Source organism: Sceloporus occidentalis, unplaced genomic scaffold (genome assembly GCF_023333645.1).
Source record: "Sceloporus occidentalis isolate IW3139 unplaced genomic scaffold, rSceOcc1.0.p SCAF_14, whole genome shotgun sequence".
Lineage (NCBI taxonomy): Eukaryota > Metazoa > Chordata > Lepidosauria > Squamata > Phrynosomatidae > Sceloporus > Sceloporus occidentalis.
In genome coordinates, this window is record NW_028316994.1 from 17,573,776 (window position 1) to 17,598,374 (window position 24,599).

At 45.4% G+C, this 24,599-nt stretch overlaps 1 protein-coding gene across 3 annotated transcripts in view; it reads left to right on the top strand.

Moving 5' to 3' along the window:
- The first annotated feature begins 10,105 nt into the window (after window positions 1-10,105).
- Window positions 10,106-24,599, top strand: part of ATP1B2 (ATPase Na+/K+ transporting subunit beta 2) — a 29,007-nt gene continuing 14,513 nt past the window's right edge. For all 3 annotated transcript variants that reach the window (XM_089479845.1, XM_089479846.1, XM_089479847.1), the window contains exons 1-2: window positions 10,106-10,311; window positions 24,057-24,185. In XM_089479845.1, the coding sequence (XP_089335971.1) occupies window positions 10,200-10,311; window positions 24,057-24,185 (241 nt within the window). In that variant the 5' untranslated portion in view covers window positions 10,106-10,199. The remainder of the gene's footprint in view (window positions 10,312-24,056; window positions 24,186-24,599) is intronic.

Below are 24,599 nucleotides of genomic sequence, written 5' to 3' on the forward strand. Positions count from 1 at the left end.
CAAATCCTCCTTATCAGTTCTGAAATGAAAAGATTCATACTGAGTTGTAGAAAATAAAAAAGCAGTAAAGATTTATTATACAGCAACAAAAGTTACACATGAACTCCTCGAACTCTTTCTATACTCTCAGCTTCCAACCAACCAAAGCCTTCTCCAGATCTTACCAATGCCTCTCTTTCTAACTGGCCCTACCAGGGTTTGATTCCCGGCTCAGCCATGAAACCCACTTGGGCAAGTCACATACTCTCAGCCTCAAACCCCTCTGAACAAACATTGCCAACAAAACCCCATGGTAGGTTCACCGTAGGGTTGCCATCAGTTGGAAACAACTTGAAGGCACACAACAACAACAACAAAACGTTGTCCGATCCTTTTAAGATGTAACCGATTTCTATCTGCACCTGCCCCACCTCCATTTCTAACTGGCCATACTAACAGCTGAACAGACAAGCCTCTGGTTTTATATTTGCCTCATTTTCATCTGTAAAAATTTGAAGGGGCATGCCATTCTCAGGGGCCCTGTCTCCCCTTTTCACCTATCCCTGAGCCAAAAAGAAATCTTATTTCGTAGCAAAGCATGCTGGTGAAAGGACAGGAGTGTGGTTAAAAGCAGGAAAACAAAACAAAAGAAAAAAACCCTTGCAAAATTTTATATGTGCAATTCTGTGTCATAAAACCCAGCTCCCTTGTGTTCTTTTTGTCCTTCTCATTCCGGCTAGGACCACTCCGGTCTGTCCTGCGTTCCCGTTCTTTGCAATTACAGCCCGCTCAATTGGCTTCCCACCCTAAAGGTAATGGTATATAAAAAATGTAGGACAAATGTTCTTTAGCAATGCGATATGGAATGCAACCAGGCAGGCGGGAGGGACTTGCGTGTTAGAGCTGGGCTCTCTCTTTTATTTAAAGGTGCCTCTTGTTCGAGGAAGATGAGTAAGTGCCGAAATGTGCGTGTGGTTTGCTCCTCCCCAAGAAGGCCATTTTGATAGGAAATCTAAACAGGGAACCGAACCAAGTCAGGCCACGCAGGTGTATGACTGGCACCTGGCCTGCGTCCCGCTTATGTAACGCTGGTCAGGATCTTTTCACCACCTACGCCTTTATTTATATACCCATTTCACAGATGGAGAAAGAGAGGCAGGACATGATCCTGAGTGGGAAGCAAAGTTAAAGGCTCAGAAACCAACTTCTGGCATAGTTTCGCCAATGCAGAGGCAGAATGAGAAAGAGAGAAAGCAAGGAGAGGCTTGTTGGAACCTGTCAAGATTGGAAACAAGATCTTCAGGGTGAATCTTTGCTTCTTTTGTGCACCAATGGCAGGCGTCTTGATAGGAGGAGGAAGAAAACAAGGGCTCCATTCTCACAAATAAATCAGTGTGCCATCTGAATCAATGTATCAGTTTGACAGAGGAGCATGGTTTCCACTACATTTGCCCCGATCACATTTTCTCCCACTATATTTGCCCTGATCGCAGTTTCCCCTCTAAAACAATCCACTTGTGGTTCCCATTCATGAATGAATCAATTGGAAATGATTCAGTTCCAGCCGATTGAAGGGGAAATTTAAACTGATTCCGATCCGCATGTGATTCTCACTTGCGCAGATTCAATTTATCGAAAAAGAAGTGGAAAAAACCAGCATCAAAAAGACGTGGGTTAAATAGGTCTAGTGCCTGGCCCCCTCGGAATGCTTCAGCAATTCAGATTAAGTGGGAACCAGGGTCATTTGAACCGGTTCAAACTGATTCATGATCCGATTTAAGAGGTAGCGGGAATGTAGCCATAGTGGCAGTTTTGCTGAGGTCCCAAATACGTTCCCCAGTCTTAGGGCCTGGTCCCTCTCCTCCAGTATAAAAGGGAAGAATCTGAAGGTGAAAGCAATGGTTTTAAAAGTGTGTGTACAAGTATACAAAGCTGATGTGTTCCTGCATTCCTTCTTTGATACAAATATGGTCCCAGAGGTAGAAATCACATGGAAAGAATAGGGAGAAGTTCTTTCACCATCACAAAAGAGAAGAGCAGCTCAAGACCTTAAACCCTCTTTTTATTCAAAACGCCCAGTTTGCAGACAGGAGTTAAAACACCCAGGACAGAAAAACAACAACTTGTAAATAAAAACGTTTTGAAGGCTCTGGAGATCACTTGAAGGTTTCTTCCAAAATGCATCCAAGAGTGACTTTTCATTTCACTTTTCCTAGGGTTTTCCATTTTGGTGGTCAGACTTTTAGATCTAGGCAGGCACACGCAGCTACAGCAGGTTAAAATCCTATTCTTCCCAGACTGAGTCATTCTTTACTGCAGAGATGCTGCTGCAACCTGACACAAAAGCCTGTGTTTTCCAGTTCTTTTGCACCAAACCTCCCAATGTAAAAAAGAGGGGGGGAAATTCAGCTGGACAGAGGATGAGGAAGGAGGGAGTAAGGCACTCTAATTCCAGATCAAGCTTTGTTCATCACATTGCTTAAAATATCTGCAGCGTTTCCACAGCCCTCCTTTACCATTCTCCCAAAGCATTTCCTTCTTTGGTTAGACTTTGTGCTTTTTCATTTGAATGCGCACAAGTGGTTGACCCTTAAGATATCAGGAGTTGCCCCTTGTGACATCAGTGGTCCCTAGATCTCATGTAATCCTGACCTGGTAACCCAGGTCCCTGGTGATATCAGTCATGATGCAGGTAGATGCGTTAATGCCGACGTCTCCAACCCGCACTATTCCCTGATGTGTTGGACTACAACCTCCATGTAGAACAGCGGTTCTCAATCTGTGGGTCGTGACCCCTTTGGGGGTTGAATGACCCTTTTACAGGGGTCGCCTAAGACCATCAGAAAACCACTTCTCTATCCGTCTCCATCCATAATTTTATGGATGGGGGTCACCACAATACAAGGAACTGTATTCAAAGGTTGCAGCATTAGGAAAGTTGAGAACCACTGATCTAGAGGGAGGAGATAGACAAGCCTGAGTAGAGCCAGCCATCTATAACATCCAGCATTTTACAGATGAAACCTGGACATATGTGGCCAAGCGAAATCAGAGTGTGTCAAGATGGCAACCGTTTTTAATGAGGAATAACCCAAGTTGGGAGAAACTGCAGCAGTTTGCTTTTGCCTGAGTTGACCTGGAAAGGCGCAATTCTGTCACCTGCTGAGTTATTAAGCGTGCAAGTTACTTTTGCACTTTGAACTTAGTTTACAGCCCTTGAAGTACATCTAAGAGGGGAAAGTGGGGAGAGGAGAGAGGAGAGAGAATCTGGTAAGTTTCAAAATAAACTAAAAAAGTGGGACGACAGAGGACTGTCCTTGCCAAACTGGGACATTTGAAGGATACACAATGGGCAGAAAGCCTGTACTCAGTTACAACACAGCTGGGATAATATTCAAACCCCACAAGGCCCAGGTGAGATGTGTATGTGTGTCCGCTTTAATTGCCAGGGCTTCATTTCATGGAACCCTGGGATTTGTAGTTCTATGACATGTTTATAATTCTAGTGCCATTTTGCTCCAGTGCCCTATCCAACTATCAGCCCTTTCACACCACATGATTCTAATACTTTTGTCTCACTTTGGCTGCCATGGCTTCCTCCTTTGGAATCCTGGGATTTGTAGTTCTAGACTTCACAGCCAGAGAGTTCTAGTGCCTCCTCACCCAATTACAAATTGCAAGACGCAATAGCATGCAGCCATTGCAGCTGAAGTGGGATCAGAGTGCTATAACTGCATTGCACAGTGTGAAAGGAACCAATGTGGAGGAGTTACTTTTCTTTTCCTTTTTGGACCCGCCAGCAAGGAAATTCTGGGAGCTGCCATTCCACAAAAAGTAACATTTCCCCGTCCTGACTTGGCATTGGGCTGGATGACATTTTGGTCTCTCATTCCCAGCCTGTGATCCCAAGAGGCTGGGAGAGAGGAACAGAGGCCTCAAAGCTGAAGCATCAGGCTGGGTCACCTAGTGGCACACTTACAGGCCAAGACTGGTCTGACTGGCTTTGTATTGGAAAATATGATGCTGACAAGATGGCTCAACTCTTAATTGAAAAGAGCAATCATACACTTGGATTTTCCGATCCCTAAATTTCCAGCTTGAATCTGGGAGAAATGTAGAGGTCAATGAGATTAAAATCAGGTCAGCAGGATGTGACTCTGAGTTCCAGTCTCCACTCAGGGAAGACTGTGGGATACAACAAGTGAGCCTGAATATTTGGTGTGGACCTTCATAGATGACCAGAGGGGCATAGGGGCATGGAAAATGGTGGGATGAGCACAAGGTGGCCCTGGGTCTCAAAGGTCAGGCCAGATCTCAGGTGGGCAATTTTGAGGAAACCTGGGTGAAGCATTTGAAGAGAGAATCAAACTTGGGCTGCATCCATACTGGAGAAATAACCCGGTTTGGCACCACTTTAACTCTGTCTGGCCCAAGGCTATGGAATTTTGGAGTATGTTGTGAGGCCCAGAGCAGAGCTCTGCGCCACTCTGGGCCCCACAACAAACTCCAACTCCCAGAATTCCATAGCCTTGAGCCAGGGCAGTTAAAGTGTTGCCAATCCAGGTGATTTCATTTAACCTGAGAGAAGACCTCTCTAGGAATCTCTACGTCCTCCAGGATAACTCTATGGTCAACAGTGACCATAATTTGACCATAGAATTGTGCTGGAGGACCTATAAATGCCTACAGAAGTGTTTTCTCTAGGAATCTTTAGGTCCTTCAGCACAACTCTGTGGCCAATGTCCAGCAGGATTTCTCTGGAGGACCTAGAGATTCCTAGAGAGAACATATTAATCATAGCCGCAAATAATCAAAGCCACAAAAGTCAATGCTGCAAATGTGGAGGCTTAACTGTAAGATCAAGAACACTCAGTCTAACTCATAAAAAAAATGCATACACATTTTCAAGACGATGCTCTCCTCCTGAGATTCTTCCCATTTGCCCTGAGGACTAGAGGAGAAGATCCTGGCCCTGAGAGTCAGATCTTGGTGACCCCCATCCCCCTTTCCCAAAAGTTTCAACATCTGTTGTTTCTTTGAGATGCTATCTCTTCAAACACTCCCTTGGTCTTTTATGGCCATTGGAGCTCTCATGGGGGCACTTTTATTCTCATGGGCTATCAGTCCCAGGAGGCTGGCCCTGGGGGACTCTGTCTTGCTGAGAGACTTCAGATCCCAGAAAACTGATAGGAAGAGATATCCATAACAAGATGAAGCCACCTTTGTCCATGTAGCAGACCAAGGATCTTTTCCAAAAGCAAACCGATGGGTCTCTTGGAATGCGTCTCTAGCCCCTGGGCGGGTTGTAATAGCCATGCAGGGCTATTAAGAATGCCTTGGCTGAGAAACTGGTGGAGAGTTCCCAAGTACTCTTGTCTAGTGGGCTGCAGCCTTTGGAGATACTGGGGCTGTAGTTCCAAGAAGTTAAATTTCCCACGCTCTGCATCTAGATCCGTCTTGGATAGAAAGTACTGGAAGTTATAGTCCAAAAAATTTAAATTTTCCAAGCCATTAAGAAAGCATTGTTGCACCATCTCTACTGACACCCTGTTGCTCAATAGTGCTAATCCTGCAGTTATGTATATAGGAGCTGAGAGGCATCTTTGGGCTCAACTCTATCCCCCCAAATAGGTCTGGCACCTGGAAGAGCTCATTTCAGCTCCTTAAGGAAGTTTCTTACAGCTCCTTAAATAGTTCCTTGGAATTCAGATTACAAATGGGAACGGATTCACTGCTGCTCTCCAGGCTGTCCTTTTTCTGACTGTCCCTAAAGCGAATTGCTTCTCCTGCTAGCTTCCAGAAACCGCAGTCTTCTTCACCTTTCAGGAGTCCTGCACTTTTTGAAATTAAGGCAAATTGCACATTTTTCCAAAGAAAAGAGAACTTGTGGCGGATTTTGTGGGAAGGGCATTTGGAAGATTTGGCGGTGCATGTAGTCCCAGAAGGTCCCTTATCAAAAGTACTTCTGCCTCCGTCAGGCAAGGTATTCCCACATACTTCCATCTCATTGAAAACCAGAAGTAATGCCATAGTAGCTTATTTATTTATTGAAACCTATCTATCCCTCTCTCTCAAAGCAGCATGCAATTAAAACAATTGTTGTTGTTGTTGTTGTTGTTGTGTGCCTTCAAGTCTTTACTGACTGACAGTGACCCGAAGGCAAACCTATCATGGGGTTTCTTGGCAAGCTTTGCCCAGAGGAAGGTTGCCTTTGCTTTACACTGAGGCTGAGAGAGTGTGACTTGACCCTAGGTCACCCAGTGGGTTTCTTGGCAAACCCTGGTCTCCAGAGTCATAGCACAACACTGAAACCACTATGCCACACTGGCTCTCATATAAACAATTTGCAACAGTTCCAGCTGAATAAGAATACAAGAATTTAGAGAGCACAAAGTCGTGTTAAATAGTTTTTGTGGGTTTTTCTGGCTATGTAGCCATGCTCTATAAGAGTTTATTCCTGACGTTTGGCTGGCATCTGTGGCTGTGGAATGCATTCTCTAAAGATGCCAGCCACAGATGCAGGCGAAACGTCAGGAATGAACTGTTTCAGAACATGGCCACATAGCCCAAAAAACCCACAAAAAACTATGGATGTCGGCCATGAAAGCCTTCGACTTCACAAAAATATCTTGAAAGAAATCACAAGTTCCTTGCGGGTGGAAGATCCACAGTGTGGGAGCAGCCACCAAGAAGACCATCTCCCGCATCCTCACCAACCTTGGCTCCGATGGCGGTGGGATACGGAGAAAGCCTTCCTCTGGGTATCTTAAGGTTCAGACAGCCTCATACAGGAAAACAGGATCTTCTGATGGTCTGGACCTAGACTATTTAAGGCAGCGGTTCTCAACCTGTGGAACATATTTCCAATGGTCTTAGGAAATGAGACACTGCTCCTCTATGGTTGGGGGTCACCACAACATGAGGAACTGTATTAAAGGGTCGCAGCATTAGGAAGGTTGAGAAGCACTGATACAGGGCTTTGTAGGTCATGACCAACTCTTTGAATTGTGTACGGAAATAAATTGGTCTCAGGCGAAGCTGCTTCACGGGGGGGGGGGGGGGGAGTTGTAGTCTCCCTGTGACCTATCTGTTCTCTCTGTCTCTGGCATGTGAGCCAGGGTTTTGGTGGCAGCAGCGTTGTCCTTGAAGACTGTGAAGAGATAAGAGAAGGAGAAAGAAAAGAACAAGCATCGGGGAGGCATGCTTTTAATGGACAGGTGTGGAAATACAGGCCAGATAACAGCCCCGAGCGAAGTAGCTGCTCTCAGCTGCACAGAGAGGGTATTTCGCCCCAAAGGACTCGTTGGACAGGCTCCTTTGGCTGCCCCAGTCCTGACCCCCTCCCCACACACAAAGCCCCCATGGCAGAAAACTGCACTCCTTGTCTGGAGGCTAAAGGTCTGGGAGATAGAGAGAACGCAGGAGATTCTTCTGCTGTCTGGTTGTTGTCGCTAGGAGCATAACTCACGTCGAGGAGAGAAAGCAGGTTTGGGAGCACAAGGCTGAGAATCCCCAAGCCATTTCTGAGACAGCGGGTTGCTTTTAGGGGCCACGTTAAATCGTTTTTGTATTAAAGCTTTTGGGCCTAATCTCTCTCTCTCTCTCTCTCCCTTTCTTTTAATGCGTACGTGTGAATGTATTTTAATTGTTTTAGCCTTTTCTACACTTTAACCTGGAGATCTATTTAATACGAGGTGAAGGCAAAGGCTTTCATGGCCAGCAGCCATAGTTTTTTGTGGGTTTTTCAGGCTATGTGGCCATGTTCTAGAAGAGTTCATTCCTGACGTTTTGCCAGCAGCTGTGGCTGGCATCTTTAGAGAAACGAAGATGCCAGCCACAGATGCTGGCAAAACGTCAGGAATAAACTCTTCTAGAACATGGCCACAAAGCCTAAAAACCCACAAAGAACTAAAGATATTTTTATTTAAACATGCCTTCTGTTTTTAACAGGGTCTTTTAATGGAGCAATCTTATGTTTTATATAGTTTGGTACAGTTGGCCCTCCGTATCCATAGAGCCTTTATCCACGGATGAAACCATCCACAGCTTGAAAATATATATATTTTTAAATTATACATTTGAAAAGGTAAACCTTGATTTTGCCATTTTATCTAAGGTGCACCATTTTACTGTGTTGTTGTATACAATATATCTTGAGCGTCCATGGATTTGAGTGTGTGTGTGTGTGTGTGTGTTTCCTGGAACCAAACCCCAGTGGACACCAAGGGCCCACCGTATGCATTTAAAATTATTTTAGGTATTTTCATATGATTGTCCATTTAAATGGGGCTAAAAGCTTTTGCATCATCTACTTTCTTAACTGTATGCCTCCCCTGAAAAAATCTTGCCAAAAAAGAAACACTATAGGGTCACTCCAGGCTTGTCCTAGGTCTGGAACGACTTGAAGGCACACAACCGCAAAAAGAAAGCATGTCCGATAGGTTTGCAAACTGTACCATGGACTATCTCGACCCAGCAACCTTGTTGATTACAAGTCCCATCACCCTTGGCCAGCCTGTTGGGAATGATGGGTAGTGTAGTCCAGTACATCTGGGAGGTGCTGGCAAGAGGCAGAAAGGTGAAAAGGCAAGGGTGGCATAATGGAGGGTGAAAGGAGGAACCCGTCCATTCCTGAGTGCTGAACATGAGGAAGTGGTTGCCAGACAGCTCCTTTGGCCTCTCCTGGCTGTTTACCTGCTGGCTGATGGTTGCCAACTTCCTCCTTGGTAGGCATGGGAGGGTGGCGAGACAGCGCTGGAGCAGGTGAAAGAGTTTATGACTCCGTCGCACTGATGTTTATCACCTTTTTTGAACCTAAGAGGGCCTTTAAGGGTAGAGCTGACAACGTGTAACATATTGCATGGATTCACTGTGAAAGGCAAAGCCCTCTGCCTATGCTCAGTGGCACTCTTCCCTCTGGATGGAGCATGGCAATGGGGGCTTTTCTGAGATTTTTGGCCCCTCTGTTCAGGAGATGTTTTGGATGGGATTTGGTGCCTTGGAAGATGTAAAAAGGCCAGAAAATACTGGGAAAGGATTCGCAAACAGATAATAGAAAGAATACATGCAAAAGTACCATTCAAACCAGAGTTCTTTTTGCTGAACATGATTCACAAGACTGAAGAGAAAGAGGATAAAATATAGAAGAATACTCCTGTACATTGTATGCAAAGTATTGGAAGAGTACGGAAATACCATCAAAAGAAGAGTGGCTAATAAAGGTGAAAGAGATGATGAAGAAGGATATATTAATGTCCTTAATTCAAGATAAACCAACAAGCTTGATAAAGAAAGATTGGAGGCTGTGAAATGATTACTGTCAGCAAAAATGGGGGGAAGTCTAGCAAATGTCAAAATGAGAGATGAGATAGTATATGACATTCAGAAGCATCAAGTAAACCTTTGAGAATAGATTGCATTCATAACACAGAATAACAGCATGAACAGAAGTCACAGATCTACAGATGATCAAAGAGAGATCTCAAAGGAGGGTTAATTTATAACTGTTTTAATCTTTACATTGTTTAGTTGTTTTTTTAATTGTATATTTATCTATTTAAATATTTTGTATTGTTTTTAAATTGTATTGTTTTATACTTGTTTGCCGCCTTGAGAGAAAGGCGGGATATAAGAAAGTAATAATAATAATAATAATAATAATAATGATTGAAGCCCTGGAGGAAGTGCTGATAGGTATTTAGCATCAGGAAATGTTTGCTTTAACAGGGCTTAGGAACACGTATCTATTTATAACCACATTTCATTTTAAATAGACAGTTGCCCTCCTTATCCACTGGTTTTTTTATCCACGGAGTCAAGCATCCAGGGCTCGAAAACCTTCCATAACAGTATAAATCCCCCCAAAGCGGACCTTGGTTTTGCACGTGTGGAGCTGCCTCCGCGTGTCTCTGGTGCCTGAGAGAGGCTGCTTGCATATTCATGAGCCAGGGGCGTGGCATGGTGGGGGGGCGTGGCCAGGGCAGGCGGTCTGGGGAGGCGAGCCATAAAAGCGGGCGGGCTCCCTGCGGCCGCCTCTTTCTCTGCCTCCTGGGGAAACCTCGCTGAGCATCCTCCTCCTCCTCCTCCATCTCCTGCATCTCTTCTGCTGCTGCTGCTGCTGCTGCTGCTGCTGCTGCTGCTGCTGGGAGTGGGTCAGGCGCGCTCCCTCTCCTCCGGCTTGAGAGCATCCCCTTTGAGCAGGACCCCCTTCGGCCCCTAGAATGGCCGTCGAGAAGGAGAAGAAGACCTGCGGGCAAGTCATGACCGAGTGGAAGGAGTTCGTCTGGAACCCCAGGACCCACCAGTTCATGGGACGCACCGGCAGCAGCTGGGGTCAGTCTCTCCCCCTCTCTCTCTCACCCTCCCCCGGGGTCAGGAAAGGGCTGGCGGGGGCATCGCTCCCTCCTTTCCCTTCCCTTCCCTTCCTTTTCATCCTTTTTCCCTTCCTTTTTTCATTTCTTTCCATCCTTCTTTCCCTTCCTTTCTTCCTCCTCTTCTTTCCTTTCTTTCATCCTTCTTTTCCTTCCTTCCTTCCTTCTTTCCTTTCCTTCCCTTCTTACCTTTTCCCCATCCTTCTTTCCTTTCATTCCATCTTTCCCTTCCTTCCTCCATTTCCATCCTTCTTTCCCTTTCTTGTTTCCTTTCCTTCTCTTCCTTCTTCCCTTCCTTCTTTCTCGTCTTCTTTCCTTCCGATCCTTTCTTCTTGCATTCCTTCCTTTCCATCCTTCTTTTTTTTCCATCCTTTGCCCCCCCCCCTTCCTTTCCATCCTTCTTTCCCTTCCTTCCTCCTTCCCTTCCTTCCTTCCTCGACTGAGAGGCGTCCATGACAAGAGAGTTCAGTTCAAGGACTTTGCAGCCCAGGGATTATGGCAAAAGGGGGGGGGGGGGGGCAGGATTAGTGGAGCCTCTTTGGGGGGGCAGGAAAGAGAGGGATTATTGGGGGTAAGGAAGGTTGGGGAGCCAAAGCGAACCCCTTTCAGTGGAGAGGGAGCTTTATTTGGGGGGGATTCTTTCATTGTGAATCCTGGAGGCTTTGAGGGGAGAATTGGAGCATTATGTAATGGGGAGTCTGCTATGACACTGGGTTTTTAAAGGCCCCCCCCCCCATATTTTGGGGAGGAAAGATTTCCTTCCTCAGCAGATGGAAAAGAGAAAGGAGTGTTACTGAAATAAATGCAGTCTCTGAAAATCATATTGGGATCTGAGCTACTAGACAGAAGGGGAAATGGGCGACCAAGACCTGGCATCCGAATAAAGTGGCCATTTTTTGAACTGTGGGTTGGAATCCTGGGGGGGGGGGAGCAACCAGAGTGAACTGGGTCACCAGAACTGCACCCCCAAAAGGGAAACACCCAAGGAGGCCATTTGCACCCCCAAAAATAGATGTGCCCCCCTTTTTTTTCCTGTGCACCTGCCTCCCAACAACCCAGAAAACTGCAAAAACTGGAATTTGAATGTTGGATTACTTTGGATTTGTGGGTTTTTTCCTTCTATGGGGGAAAATATTTTAGGGGGGGCAGGGGAATCTAACCTTTGCAATGGTTTAGAAGGCACCTTAATACTCAATGGGGTGGGGATGTGTCAAAGGATCCTTCCCCTTTGAGATTATATATATATATATATATATAGTATATATCTGAAATCAATATGCTTTAAGAATATTGATGAGGCAGAAGGAGGAGGAAGAGGGGGAGAATCCTGCTGCCTCCTTTGAAAATGGAGGGTTATGGAGCTGCACAAATATATTATGGGAAGGGTCAGTTTGAGGAATCCATGAAGGGAAAGATGGTATTCCATGGAAAGGCTTGCCCAGACCTGGAAGGCCAGAAGATGGCAGCTGGGGAATGATTGGTGGGGTGGGTCAAGGCTGGATCAATGGGCCTTAGAAAAAGTGGGGACATCTTGGGGTGCTGCATTTGGAGCAAGGCAAGAAAAGGGGGATTTGATTTGATTTTTGACAGGAGGGATGATTTCACAGGCTACTGCATTCTTGCAGATGCTGGTTTTTGGGGAATGACAGATCAGATGAGAAGGGAATGGAATGAGATGAGGATAGAAAATACTTTTGAGGAAATGATTCCTCAAATCTACCCTTCCCATAGTTTTTTTGCAGCTGCATAAACCCCCCCCCCCCCCCATTTTAAAAGAAGACAGCAGGATTTGTCCCCATCCTCCTCTTTCTCCTGCTTGGTCAATATTTTTAAAGCATATTGATTAGACATATATTTTAATATTGTAATAATTTCATCATATTTTAATGTACCACTTCTTTGTGCTTTTAACTGTACAATGGTGTTCTTTTAACATTGTGAGCTGCTCTAGAGGCCCAGTTCTGGGGGGGGGGGGGAGGAATGGGATGGGAATAAATATAATAATAATAATAATTATAATAATAGATGTAATGTAGATGACATCTACTAATCATAGATGTAATATAGATTACATCTACATGTAGATAGTAATATATATAACATGTAGATGGTAAAATTCATGTAGATAGACTAATGTAGATAGAGAATAATAGATATGAACAAACAGAGGGGAAAGGGGGGCTTTGCACATCAGTTCTCGGTGTCCAGGTGAACCAAACAGACCTGAAATATTTTCATGTGACTAAAGTGGGGTTTTTTATTCCCCCAAAAAACCACATCACATCTAAGGTAGTTAAGGTTTGGATCCAAACAGGGCTTTTTGCTGATGCTAATGGTTATTATTATTATTATTTTTTTTGGAAGGGGGGGTCTCTTGTCTCCCCACTCCAGCCCCACTTTTTTTGGCCACTGGTGCAGCATAAGGTGCTCTTGGCACCACCAGAGCCAAATGGAAAGTAGGTCATTATTTTCCTTCCACCAAGTGGCCTGAAAGCCCCCTTCCCCCACCGCCAGCCCAGTCTGTCAACAAGCCCCCCCCCCAAAAACCTCTTGGCAGAGAGAGAAATCTGGAAGGGGAGGGGGATGGCTGGTGCAGCATCTGTTGTTTCTCCTGTTTTGTCCTCCATTGAAAGCACCCGGGGTTGGCTGAAAAGGCAAAAGTCTCTCCCATGTACACATTCTCATGATGTGCCTTTTGGCACCCCAATTTTCTGCACATTTTCTTTACCCCAGCTTCCTGGCCTGTAGCCATATTTTCTGTAACCCAGGTCCTACACCCCCAAATACACACTTCCTGCACTCTACTTCCTAGACCCCAATATGGACACTGGGCCCTTGGGATCTGCTGGGGTTTAGTTCCAGGAACCCCCCTCCCTCCTCGGATACCAAAATCCATGGACACTCAAGTCCTGTTAAATACAGTGGCATTGTACAATGGCGTCCCTTACATCAAATGACAAAATCATGGTTTGCTTTTTGGAATTTATATATTTTTAAATTATTTTCAAACCGTGGATGCTTGAATTGGTGAACAAAAAAATCCATGGATATGGATGGCTGACTGTATATACTTCTTGTGTCCCGATACATACAGATTTCTGCACCTGTTTCCTGTACCCCCATATATGCATTCCCTGATTCATCAACCCATTTCCTGCCCCAAATATTATTATTATATTTACATTATTATATGCATTTTCTGCACCCCTATTTCCTTTACACTGATGTACACATTTTCTGAACCCTCATTTCTTGCATGCCCCTTATATGCACCTACACATTCCCAAATGTACTTTGATCTATATATCTTTCCACTCATAAGATTGATCTCCAAAATGTCAGTTTATAGATCTGTCCTCCATTCTGTGCCCCCCCCCCAACAACTGACTCTGTGGGTTCCTTATCAATGTATCACCCCATAAATAAGGCCTGATATTCTGCAAACTCCTGCCTCGCTTTAGATCCTTGAACCCTGGTGAGTTTAGTCCTCCAAGATTTTGTAGCTCTTTGCCCAAATGGCCTGCCAAATTGCCTGCAGGGGACTCAGATTTGGGGAGGCAGCTGTCATGGTGCTTCTTTGCACTGGGAACAGAAAAGATGAGGGCTCTCTGGAGGGTGAGGCTGAAGGGAATTGGATTGCTGTGTCTGGGGTGGAAAGAGCAATCTTCTGGAGGAGGCTAAACTCAATCTTTGGAAATGCCGCATTGCAAACCTGGAGTGAAAAAAAAGTCCAGACTCTGGCTTGCTGACTGTGTTGCAATCATGGGGAAAATATTGATTTTGCAAAGCTTTTAGACTCACCTCCTTTCCCCCTGAACCCCCTCCACATCTCTAGCTCCCTCCTTTTGCCACCCACATCCTTCCCCTCCAACAATTTTCTTACCCACATCCCCTCCAGTTCTTTACAACCCTTTCTCAAATATCTTGCAGTCTTTCTAGCCAATATATTTCAGGGCTGGGAAAAGATGGCTGAACTGTCCTCTCAGCATCTCTCTTTTTAAAAAACCCTCTTGGCTTACTTTTTGGCTAGGAGGGGGATACAGCAGCATTGATTCTGAAGCAGAGCTACCTGGGTCACCCAATACCTCCCCAAAGCAATGCATCCCTCCCCAACCTCCATTTGGCTTCCGTGATTCACTGCCATTTATTACTGTTGCTTTGTGGCCTCTTAGATGGTGTGTGTTGGTTGATGTGGGGCAGCGGGGAGGTTGGCAGAGGGTCTCATTGGAGCCTGCCTTGTATTTCACTGCAGAAAGCAAGCTTCCCCCCCTGCCCTCCATGCCACTGCAGTAGCTGATATGCTGATTTGAGTCGGGGGAAAGTGGCCAACGATTTTTATTCTTTCTTCATGTTTATTTTTTGCAGGCTTCCTTCTCAATTTGGCTTGGGATTTGGTTCACTTCGGTACTGCAGAGATGGAGGATGGAGGGGGGAGTGTGCATGTAAAATGTGGGGGGAGTTGGCACAGGATTGGCTCTGTTTTATGCAGCTGGCAGAGGAGATGTTGCTGGCCAGAAGTTGGGGGGGGGGGGGTTGGCCATTCGGAGCACACACACACAAAGTCTGCAGGGAATAGGAGAAAGGATTCAGGTGCCCCATTTCTCCCCACGTCTTCATTTGAGTTTAAAGGCCTTCTGTAGACTGGTGAAAGGACATGAGTGTCAATTGGAGAGGCAGGTTGCATCTCTTCATAAGGTGAGAGGTGGACAAAATGTGCCCTGTGGGCAGACTATGGACTATAGGCCAAGTATGGCCCCAGGCTCATTTTTGAAGCCCCAGGGGACTCTTTAGTGCCCCTCAAATTAAAGATGTCAGGTGAGGGGAGGAATGTAGTCTCCCAGCAGTTGCTCACCCCTGCCCCAAGGGGTCTGCCAAGGTTTTGGGAACCAGATCCCTGCCCATGATCCTGAGCTTTGCCACCAGCCCACAGTATCGGTTGAGGTAGGCTGGTCATTAGCATGAGCCGGTGCTTCAGTAAAGAATTGCATTCTATATAGAACAGCAGTTTTCAACCTGTGGGTTGCAACCCCTTTGGTGGTCGCATGACCCTTTCACAGGGGTTGCCCAAGACCATTGGAAAACACATATTTCTGATGATCTTAGGAACTGAGACACCACTAATTTTATGGTTGGGGGTCACCACAACATGAGGAACTATATTAAAGGGTTGCAGCATTAGGAAGGTTGAGAACCACTGATATAGGATCAAATCAAAGCTCTCTCCCAATGCTGGGCTGGCCAAAATCAGAAGAGCCCGAAAGCAGATAAGAAGGCAAGGAGCCCAGGTAGGCTTTTTGGATGAGACTATTATCTGGGATGGAAACAGGGGCCTTAAGATGTGAGTGGTAGGATAGGGGTACCAAGAATAGTGTGCAATAGTTTGATTTATCCAAGAAGGGGCTGTTTTTGGGGGGTCTCCCCCAGTTCTGCCAGCGTGTGTTATGGCTCAGTCTGACCCTACTACGTGTTCCCGCATGAGAGAGCAACACATGCAAAAAGGACACAAACAGGATTAACGGGAGCCGTGGCATGTCAGCTCTGCTTCTCCGTTCAAAGGCCCAAGGTTCTGAGGTTAATGTCTTATGAGCTGCAGCTTCCCAGCTTGGTGTGTGTGGGTGTGTTCTGCAAAGAATACCAGAGAAAACCTTGGGCCAAATATGTTTGGGAACAGTGGCGTCGCTAGGGTTGGTGTGGGGTAACGCATGGTGTCACCCCCCACACACCATTGACCTCCTCCTCCCATTACAGAATCCTTAGGAATGTGGTTTTAACATTGCTCATAAATCATAATTCCCATACATCACTAAATTATACCTTTAAATTACAATATCGTCCACACGGTCTAAATGTGTTTACATGTGGCTGAAGTGAAAATTTGGTAAAAGATGCTGTTTTTAAAGAAAATTTAAAAATAATAAAGATTTTAATTTTTTTAAAAAATTAGAATTTTGGGGAAATTTGAAATTAGAAAGTAAAACTTTGGGGCCTCTCCTTTCTCTTCCCACTGAGCCTCCACCACCCACAGCATCTCTTAGAGCATTTTAAACAGAAAACAAGTGAATCCAACAGCCCATTTCTGCCAAATGGCAGATGATGGGGAAACAGTGGTGCCACCTCCTCTTAGGGCATCATCTGGTGCCATCTGCATCCCCTTCCCCAGTGATGCCACTGCTTGGGAATAATCCCCTTTCTGGACTTGCCCAGTGAGTAACATTAAAGCACTAGGGCAGTCGGGTATGGAAACAGTGTTTTCCTCCAGAAAATAAATTTCTCTCAAACAGGGTGGGCAACACGGATATGTCTGGAAGAGCCCTGGTGGCGCAGTGGTCAAATGCCAATGCTGCAGCCACTCCCTCATAAACCACAAGGTTGTGAGTTTGATCCCAGGGCTCCAGGGCTGACTCAGCCTGGCATCCTTCCGTAGGTGGCTAAAATGTGTGCCTAGCTTGTTGGGGGCAATTAGCTTACAGTTGTAAAGTGCTTAGAGACTGCTTAGTCTGGTATGAAGTGGTATATAAATGCTGTTGCTGATGCTATTGCTATTGGAGGCCAGTTTTCAGCCCTTCACAGGCCCTGGAGGCTGCATGGCTTGGTCAATATGACAAAACCCAGAAAAACCACTAAGAACTGGCCAAAAATCTGCCTCTGGTTCTTTTTTTCTTTTTTTTTAAAGTATGCTTGGTCTTAAAAAGTGCCGGAGACTTCCATGAAAGGCAGTGATCTCTGTTTTTGGTTTCTTTTCCCCAGAGGAAAGGTGATTTAAGGGTATTCTGTTGTCGTGTCCCTTCCCTAGTTTTCTGACTCTTATGACCCTAAGAGGTCTTGGCAAGATTTGTTCAGAGTGAGTTTGCTATGGCCTTCCTCTGAGACTCTGTGTGTGTGTGTGTGTGTCTGTGTGTGTGTGTGTGTGACTTGACCAAGGCCATCTTGTGGGTTTCCATGGCAGAGTGAGATTTGAACCTTGGTCTTCCAGAGTCATAGCTCAAACATCTACACTACACTGGGGCTGTACTTTACTTGGCCATATTTGAAACATGTATAGATCACCTTTTATGCTATGTAGGATGTTTAGACCAGTCTCTATTCAATTGTATTTCGGTAAAAATACAATGATGCAGGACTTATGTAGAGTGAACCCTGCAGTTCATGGTCAAAATGACTTTTGGATTTCTTTACAGCTCAGTAAAGGCCCCAAAGGAGTTGCAGGCTACTAAGTATCTGCAAGACTCATTTGTTTTAACACCAGAAGATATTGTAGTAGGCTGGGCTTATTGTTCATAGGGGAGTATTTTAAAATTTGTAACAAGGTTACTGCAGGTTTACCCCTGATTTAGGATTCCCTGTCATCATCAGTAATACCACTGTAACACATTGGGCAATTCAGAGATTTTGCAGTATCACAGAGTTGGAAGGGACCCTAAAGGTCATCTATTCCACTCCCAGTGCAGAAATTGACAACTGGAGCATCCTTGACAGGTAGGCCATCCAACATGTTCATCAATCTGCAACAAAGAAGAGTCCTCTACCTTTTGGAGGTGTCTGTCCCACCTTTGGGAAATTATTCCTAATGTTTACTAGCGTTATTTTCCGAAGCAATTCTAGGTTTTTCTTTTTCACCGGGGATTGTGCCTCCTTCCTTGTTTCCTCTTGGCTCAGCCTGCTCCTGGCTGATGGACCCTTGTCTTCAACTGTGGCAGGAATGGCACTGGATGGCCCTGAGTTCATTTTAGGAGATTATTTCTTAGTAACATGGCCTATATTTGAACTAGGCTCCAATTAAGGTATTGCAACATGGATCAGGCAGGCCTACGTCACCGATCTCTTTAGCCACAGATTCTCATTGGGGCGGCAGGCGCCTAGTCACTTCCTCTTTGCCTCAGTTTCCCTATCTGCAATATGGCAGTAATGACCTACTTCAGTAATTGCCTTATAAATAGAGGTCTGATGACAAGGAGTTGTTGTCACCTTCTGTGTTAGTTAACTCATGAAGGACCTATGCTTGGAAGGAGAGTTTGCACAAACTGTGAGGTCCAGGTAAACTAATTCTAGAGAGCGGCTTTCTGGAGATAATGGGAGTTGTAGTCCAATGTAGCTGGAGAGCCCCAGAATCATGGAAAAGATCAGGCAAACTGAAGGTATGTTGGGACAGATTCTAAAAATTGTTTTATAGTGAAAGGACGGCCGAGAAGAACAAGCTATTTTTGAAGTTATTTCTCCCCCTTTTAAAAAATGTGTTAACTGAAGAAAAGAGGCAGGACTGTTGCATGTTCCCACATAGTCATCTTATGAGAAGACAGGGTAGCACATGAAAAAGACCATTCCAGATTGAGGCATCGCCACTTTGTGAAGCCACTTTGGTTGTGGGTGATTGTTATTTTTACTGGAATATGTCTTGGGGGAAAGTTTCCTCTAGAAACCATTCAGAAAAGACTAGGAAACCTATCACCACACCTAGGTTGAGGTTTGTGTGAAGGTTGCCTTTACCCTCCCTCCACATTAAAAGAATGGTATTACACCTTTTTTTGGCATGTAATAGCTTTTGGACTAGGACTCTGGGAGTCCAGGGTTCAAATCTCTGCTCAGCCATAGAAACCCATTGGGAGACTTTGGGCATGTCACCCTTTCTCAGCCTCAGAAGAAGGCAATAATAGTAAATCCCCTCTGAATAAATCTAGCCAAGAAAACAAACAAGCTTCATTTATATACCGCTTCATACCGCCTAAGCAGTGTCTAAGTGGTTTACAACTGTAAGCTAATTTGCCCCCAACAATCTGGGTACTCATTTTAGCGACTTCCTCAGAAGGATGCAAGCCTGAGTCGAGCTTGAACCAGTCAAGCTTGAACCATTTTGCTGGTCTTGAACTCACAACCTTGTGGTTTTGAGTGAGTGGCTGCAGTACAGGCATTTAACCACTGCGCCACCAAGAAAACCCTAAGATAGGGTTGCCCTGTGTTGGAGTCAACTTGAAGGCACATGGAGGACAACTGTATCTGTGGCTACTGGTCTCTGTGGCTTTCTAAATGCCCAAAGGCACCAAATCCTGTCTGATCTTGAAAGCTAATCAGGTTGAGGCCTGGTTAGTAATGGGAAGGGAGACTGCCGAGGAAGTATTGGGTGCTGTAGGCACTATTTCAGAGAAAGGAACTGGTCAAACCACCTCTTGAGTATTCCTTGCCTAAGTAAACCCTACAGAATTCATGGGGTCGCCATCAATTGAGAAGCTGGAGGCAGTGTAGTGGTTTGAGAGCTGAACTAGGACTCTGGGAGACCAAGGTTCAAATCACTATTCAGCTGTGGAAACCCACTGGGTGACCTTACGCAAGTCACACTCTCTCAGCCACAGAGGAAGGCAAGGGCAAACCTCCTCTGAAGAAGTCTTGCCAAGAAAACTCTGAGAGGGTCACCATAAGTTGGTTGCCAGAGTGAAAACTGGAGTGGCCTCCTGTACCATTGCTGGTTGGGTGGAAGGGTTTTTTCATCAGATGTTGGTTGTTACTTAGCTGTGTGACAAACAACTCCTGCTAAAATTCTCCTTTTATGAAAACTACAGGAGCTTTCTTAAGCTTTCACTCTAAATTAACTGTCTGACTCTAGGTGAAGATACTTTTAGGGTCACAGCAACCACATGCTGTGTGTACATGTGTCCTCAAGTTGCCTGTCAACTTGTGGCAACCCCCTGCATTTGATAGGGTTTTCTTAGTCAAGGAATACTCAGAGGTGCTTTTGCCTGTTCATTCCTCTGAAATCTAGTCTCCAGCAACTTGGTCTTTGTTGGCAGTCTCCCATCCAAGTGCTAACCAGGGTCTGAGTTTTATTGGAAGTCCCAACTGTAGAATAAACCCATTGATTTGGTGGGAATTATTTTTGTGTCACTTACGTTCTAGTTCAGGCTGGCCAGGAGAGTTCAGGACTAAAACTGAGTGCTCTGGTGCTCCGACGGACAAAAATAAAACCATATTTTGGCTAACTATTTACCAGAGAGAGGATTACCCTGCATTCCTGCTCTGTGGGAAGTGTTCGTTGTTCATCTTGCTATGAGTAACTAATACAAGGATCAGGTCTGCATTAACTGCTAGTGAAACCCGAATAAAGGCTAACATTGCCCTCTTCACCTGCAAGTGATATTATGGGACAGATGAGCATACCCTGCAGCATTTTCACAGATGAAAAGTGGGACAGGTGTGGCTGAGCAACATCCGAACGTGGTCAAGATGGCCGAAGTTATTTATGAAGAAGAACAGACAAGATGGCTGTAGCAGTTGGCTTTTGCCTGAACATCCTGGGAAGGGCACGGCTCTTCTCTGCTTGAGCCATCGATTGCGAATAAAATTTGCACTTTGAATTCAGTTTGCAGAGTTGAAGTGAGGACAAAGGGAGAAAGTGGGAGGAGGACAGATAAACTAGAGTCTTTTAAGAGCAACTGAAAAGGTAGGAGGACAGAGGGTGAATCAAACTCCATGTCAAATCAGGACAGTTGGAGGGTTTGGATGAAAGTACAGTCATATTGTTTTTTTATTAAAATGATTTCCTCCCATGGCATTGTGGGACAAAGGTAATTAGGGACAGGAATATTGTGGACAGGTGACAGTTGTATCAGAACCTGGTGAGGCTCTGGTATGTGGCCCTCCAGGCTGTTTCTGTGGCCCTCAACCCTTCCAGACTCCTCCGCAGTTCTTAGTCTAGGAAGCCAAAGTGGATGCTCTATATGTTGGCAGGTGTAAGTGTCATGAAAGAAAGCCAGATTGAAGTAATTGGTGTTCAAAAGCTAGTTTTGAAAAGTGTGCACAGATGACGCCTGAGTTTCTCATGTCTTGTTCAACAGATTGACCTACTCTAAGGAACTTGGTAGTTAGCTCTTTTGATAACTGGGGGCCCTTTCATACTAAATAATTATAGCACTATGGTACCACTTCAGTAACCATGAATACATACTATGGACTCCTGGGGTTTGTACTTTGGGGGAGGCAATAAAGTCCTCTTGCTAAGAATTTTAAATGCCCCTTTCTAAACTACAAATCCCACGAATCTGTAGGAAGTGCCATGGCGATCAAAGTGGAATCATAGTGTTTGTGTAATGTAAGAGGGTGCCAGGTCCAGCACAGTTTGGCCTGGGCTATTGCTGTCCTTCTATAACAGGGGTAGGTGACTGCACTGAATCTGATGGGGGTGGCAACAGGATTTTCTCCCCTTGGGCTCCTCCAAAAATGCCCCCCTCCCTTAAAACTGCTCATGGCTGGAAGTCCACCTCTGGTTTTTTTTTTTGGGGGGGAGGTATCTTTGGTGTTCGTTGTTGTGCAGGATGACTGCAGTCTATTTGAGAGGAGGATTGCCGGGGGGGGGGGGGGGGCTTCCAAGAAAGGCACTTTATCTTTGGTGGGGCACATTAGTGTATTCAGGGTGTGTGTGTGTGTGCGTGCGTGCAAAACAGCACTTTGAGTATGCATATTCTAATGTTAGCTCAATGCCCCAGTCCTCCTTTATGGAAGATGACACTAACCAATGTCTAACATTCCAAATTTCTTTTTTGCATGAAGGAGATAACATTTCTCATTTGGTAGACTGTGCTGCCTGTTTTGATTATGATAGTTAGGCATAAAACAAGGAGATACTTTTTGTTTCAGGGCCCCCTAGGTTTGGTCCCTTTCTCTTGCGGGTACCCCTGACTCCATTCTTAAAATACTAAATATCCTGAAATATTAAAATGGGAAGGGGCCACAAAGCCCCAGAATCTGATTTTCTGGATCCATAGACCCTTGCCATATCTGAATCCATAGACCCTTGCCATATCCTGCTGTGCTTGCTGGGGGAGGAAATGCACTCTGTACATGTTGCTTTATGAGCCCTGTGTTTTCCCCAGAAAGCAAGGCCTGCATGAAGCTGTGCTCTAACCACTAGACACAACTCTCTGGCCCAGAATTGTAGAGGATGTTTTGTGGCTCTGCTTGTTTGCCACTTTCTCTGGCAAATTGTGTCTCTAGACTAGAGCAAGCCTCCCCAAATTGGTGTCCCAACATGACTGCAGAGAGTTGTAGTCTAAAAGATTTGGAGTGTTCAAGTTTGTGAAAGGCTATAGATCAGAAGTGGGCAACTGTGGAGCAACAGGGGATATTCCTCCCCCCTCCTCTACCCGGCAGACTGCTCAGTCACTTCCAGACACCATGTAGGTTAATTTCTGACTTAATTTTTATACATTTTGAGTTGGTTGGAGGTTAAATGTGGACAGTTTTAGCTGCTTTCACCAGTTTTCAGGCTTAAAAAATGGCTGAAAATATCTGGAGGCTTTGGGGGGGCTTCAAGGACTGCACTTGGGAGGGGGGTTCAGGGTTTGCACCCAAGAGTTCCCACTCCATTCTAGACATTTATGTGCCCATGTTTTCTTCCAGTGAATTCTGCCTCTCCTCTTCATCCTTATGACTCTAGCATGGCTCCCAGATGCAACCATGTCCACACTGTACAATGGTGACAAAGAAGATTATTTGGTGTGTGGGTGTGTGTGTGTGTAGAGTAGGGCTTTGGGTGTTTCCTCCCCCCTTTACATTTCCTGTCCCCATGGTGCCACTGCCATAGATAGCACAGATGCCCTCACATTGACCCACTCAAGATGGGTAAAGGGTGGGGGAAGGAAAGAGGGATGGATGGATCTCAGGTTTCACCATCTTCAATCTTCTAATTAAATTGGCACAAAGCCCTTGCATTGAGTGAGATGGGTGTCATGGGGCCAGGGTGGTGTGAGTGTGTGCACATGCGCACATTTGTGGAAGGGAAATTGACTGAATTAAAGTTGGGCATTACCATGTATGTGAAGAAAGCTGACAGAAAGAAAATCAATGCATTTGAGATGTGGTGCTAGAGAAGAGTGCTGAGGACGGCCAAAAAGACGAACAAATGGGTCCTAGAGCAGATCAAGCCTGAAATTTCCTTGGAAGACAAGATGATCAAATTGAGGCTGTTGTCCTTTGGCCACATCATGAGAAAGCATGACTCCCTGGAAAAGACAATGCTAGGAAAGGTAGATGGAAGGAGAAAGAGAGGAGAGACTACATGGATAGACTTGGTCAGGGAGGCCAGGGGCCTGAATTTGCAGGACTTAAGCAGAGCAGTGGAGGACAGTGGGCCTTGGAGAGGTTTCATCCACAGGGCCTCCATGAGTTGGGGCCAACTTGAGAGCAGTTAACAACAACAACAACAAAGTTGTGTGTGGTGTAGGCATTGCATTTGTGGACTGCTAATGTCAGTCAGGTATTGAAAGTTCTGAACTTTAAAGTAGATCTCTCCAAGGTGCTGAACCTGTTTTAGAGTACAGGGTCCTCTTTTGAGAATGGGCCTTAGCACGACAGAGACAGAGAATTTTGAACTTGGGACTAAAATCCAAAGCAGACTCTATCTCTTCTGTCTCTCATCTCCTTTGCCCCCATCATAGAAGCCACCCACCGCTGTTGTCTATATGACAGACTTTCTGAGCAGGCCTGTTGCATTTTTCTGGTTGCAGTTTACAAGGGCTCCTCCAGGATAATTTTGGGGCAGTGCTTTTGAGGATGCCCTCATCTCCCAATGAATTCTGGAGGGAGGTTGATAAGAAAGAGGGAGGGCAAATTGAGTAAGATGAGACAGATGGACTTTTGGGGGTTGTGTAGGATGTATTTGGATATAACTACTTGGTAGCTCTGATCCTAATCAAACCTGGTCTCTTCTCTTCCTCCCCTCAGCTCTGATCCTGATCTTCTACTTCATCTTCTATGGCTTCCTTACTGCCCTCTTCACCCTCACAATGTGGGTGTTGCTGCAGACAGTGGATCCCTTCATCCCCAAATACCAAGACCGTCTCTCTGTTCCAGGTAAGGCTTCGTTGTGGGTCTCTTTGTAACCTTGCTCCACTTCTTACTGAGAAAAGCATGGGAGAAAAGTAGTTACCTTCTCCATGTTCTTCACCAAGTCTCTTCCAGACAGCTGTGTCTTGGGGCAAAGAAGACTTCAAAGGGCGCATGCCTCTAATGATGCGTTGAGTCTTGCATTGGTCCATTGCAATGGTGTGTGGCTCAGATCTTGAGTACTGAGATTGTGCTAAGTCCTCTATTGTAAAAGAGGCTGAGGTTATGGGCTCTGTTTCAGAAATGCAAGATGTTACATGCATGCAGCAAACATGCAGAACTGGAAAAGTTTCCTGTTTTGGAGTACAGGCTCCAGAATCTCCAGAAAGGAAACTTTCCCCGCTCTGAGCAATAGGAGCAGGATAGCATGGCTGGCTGGGG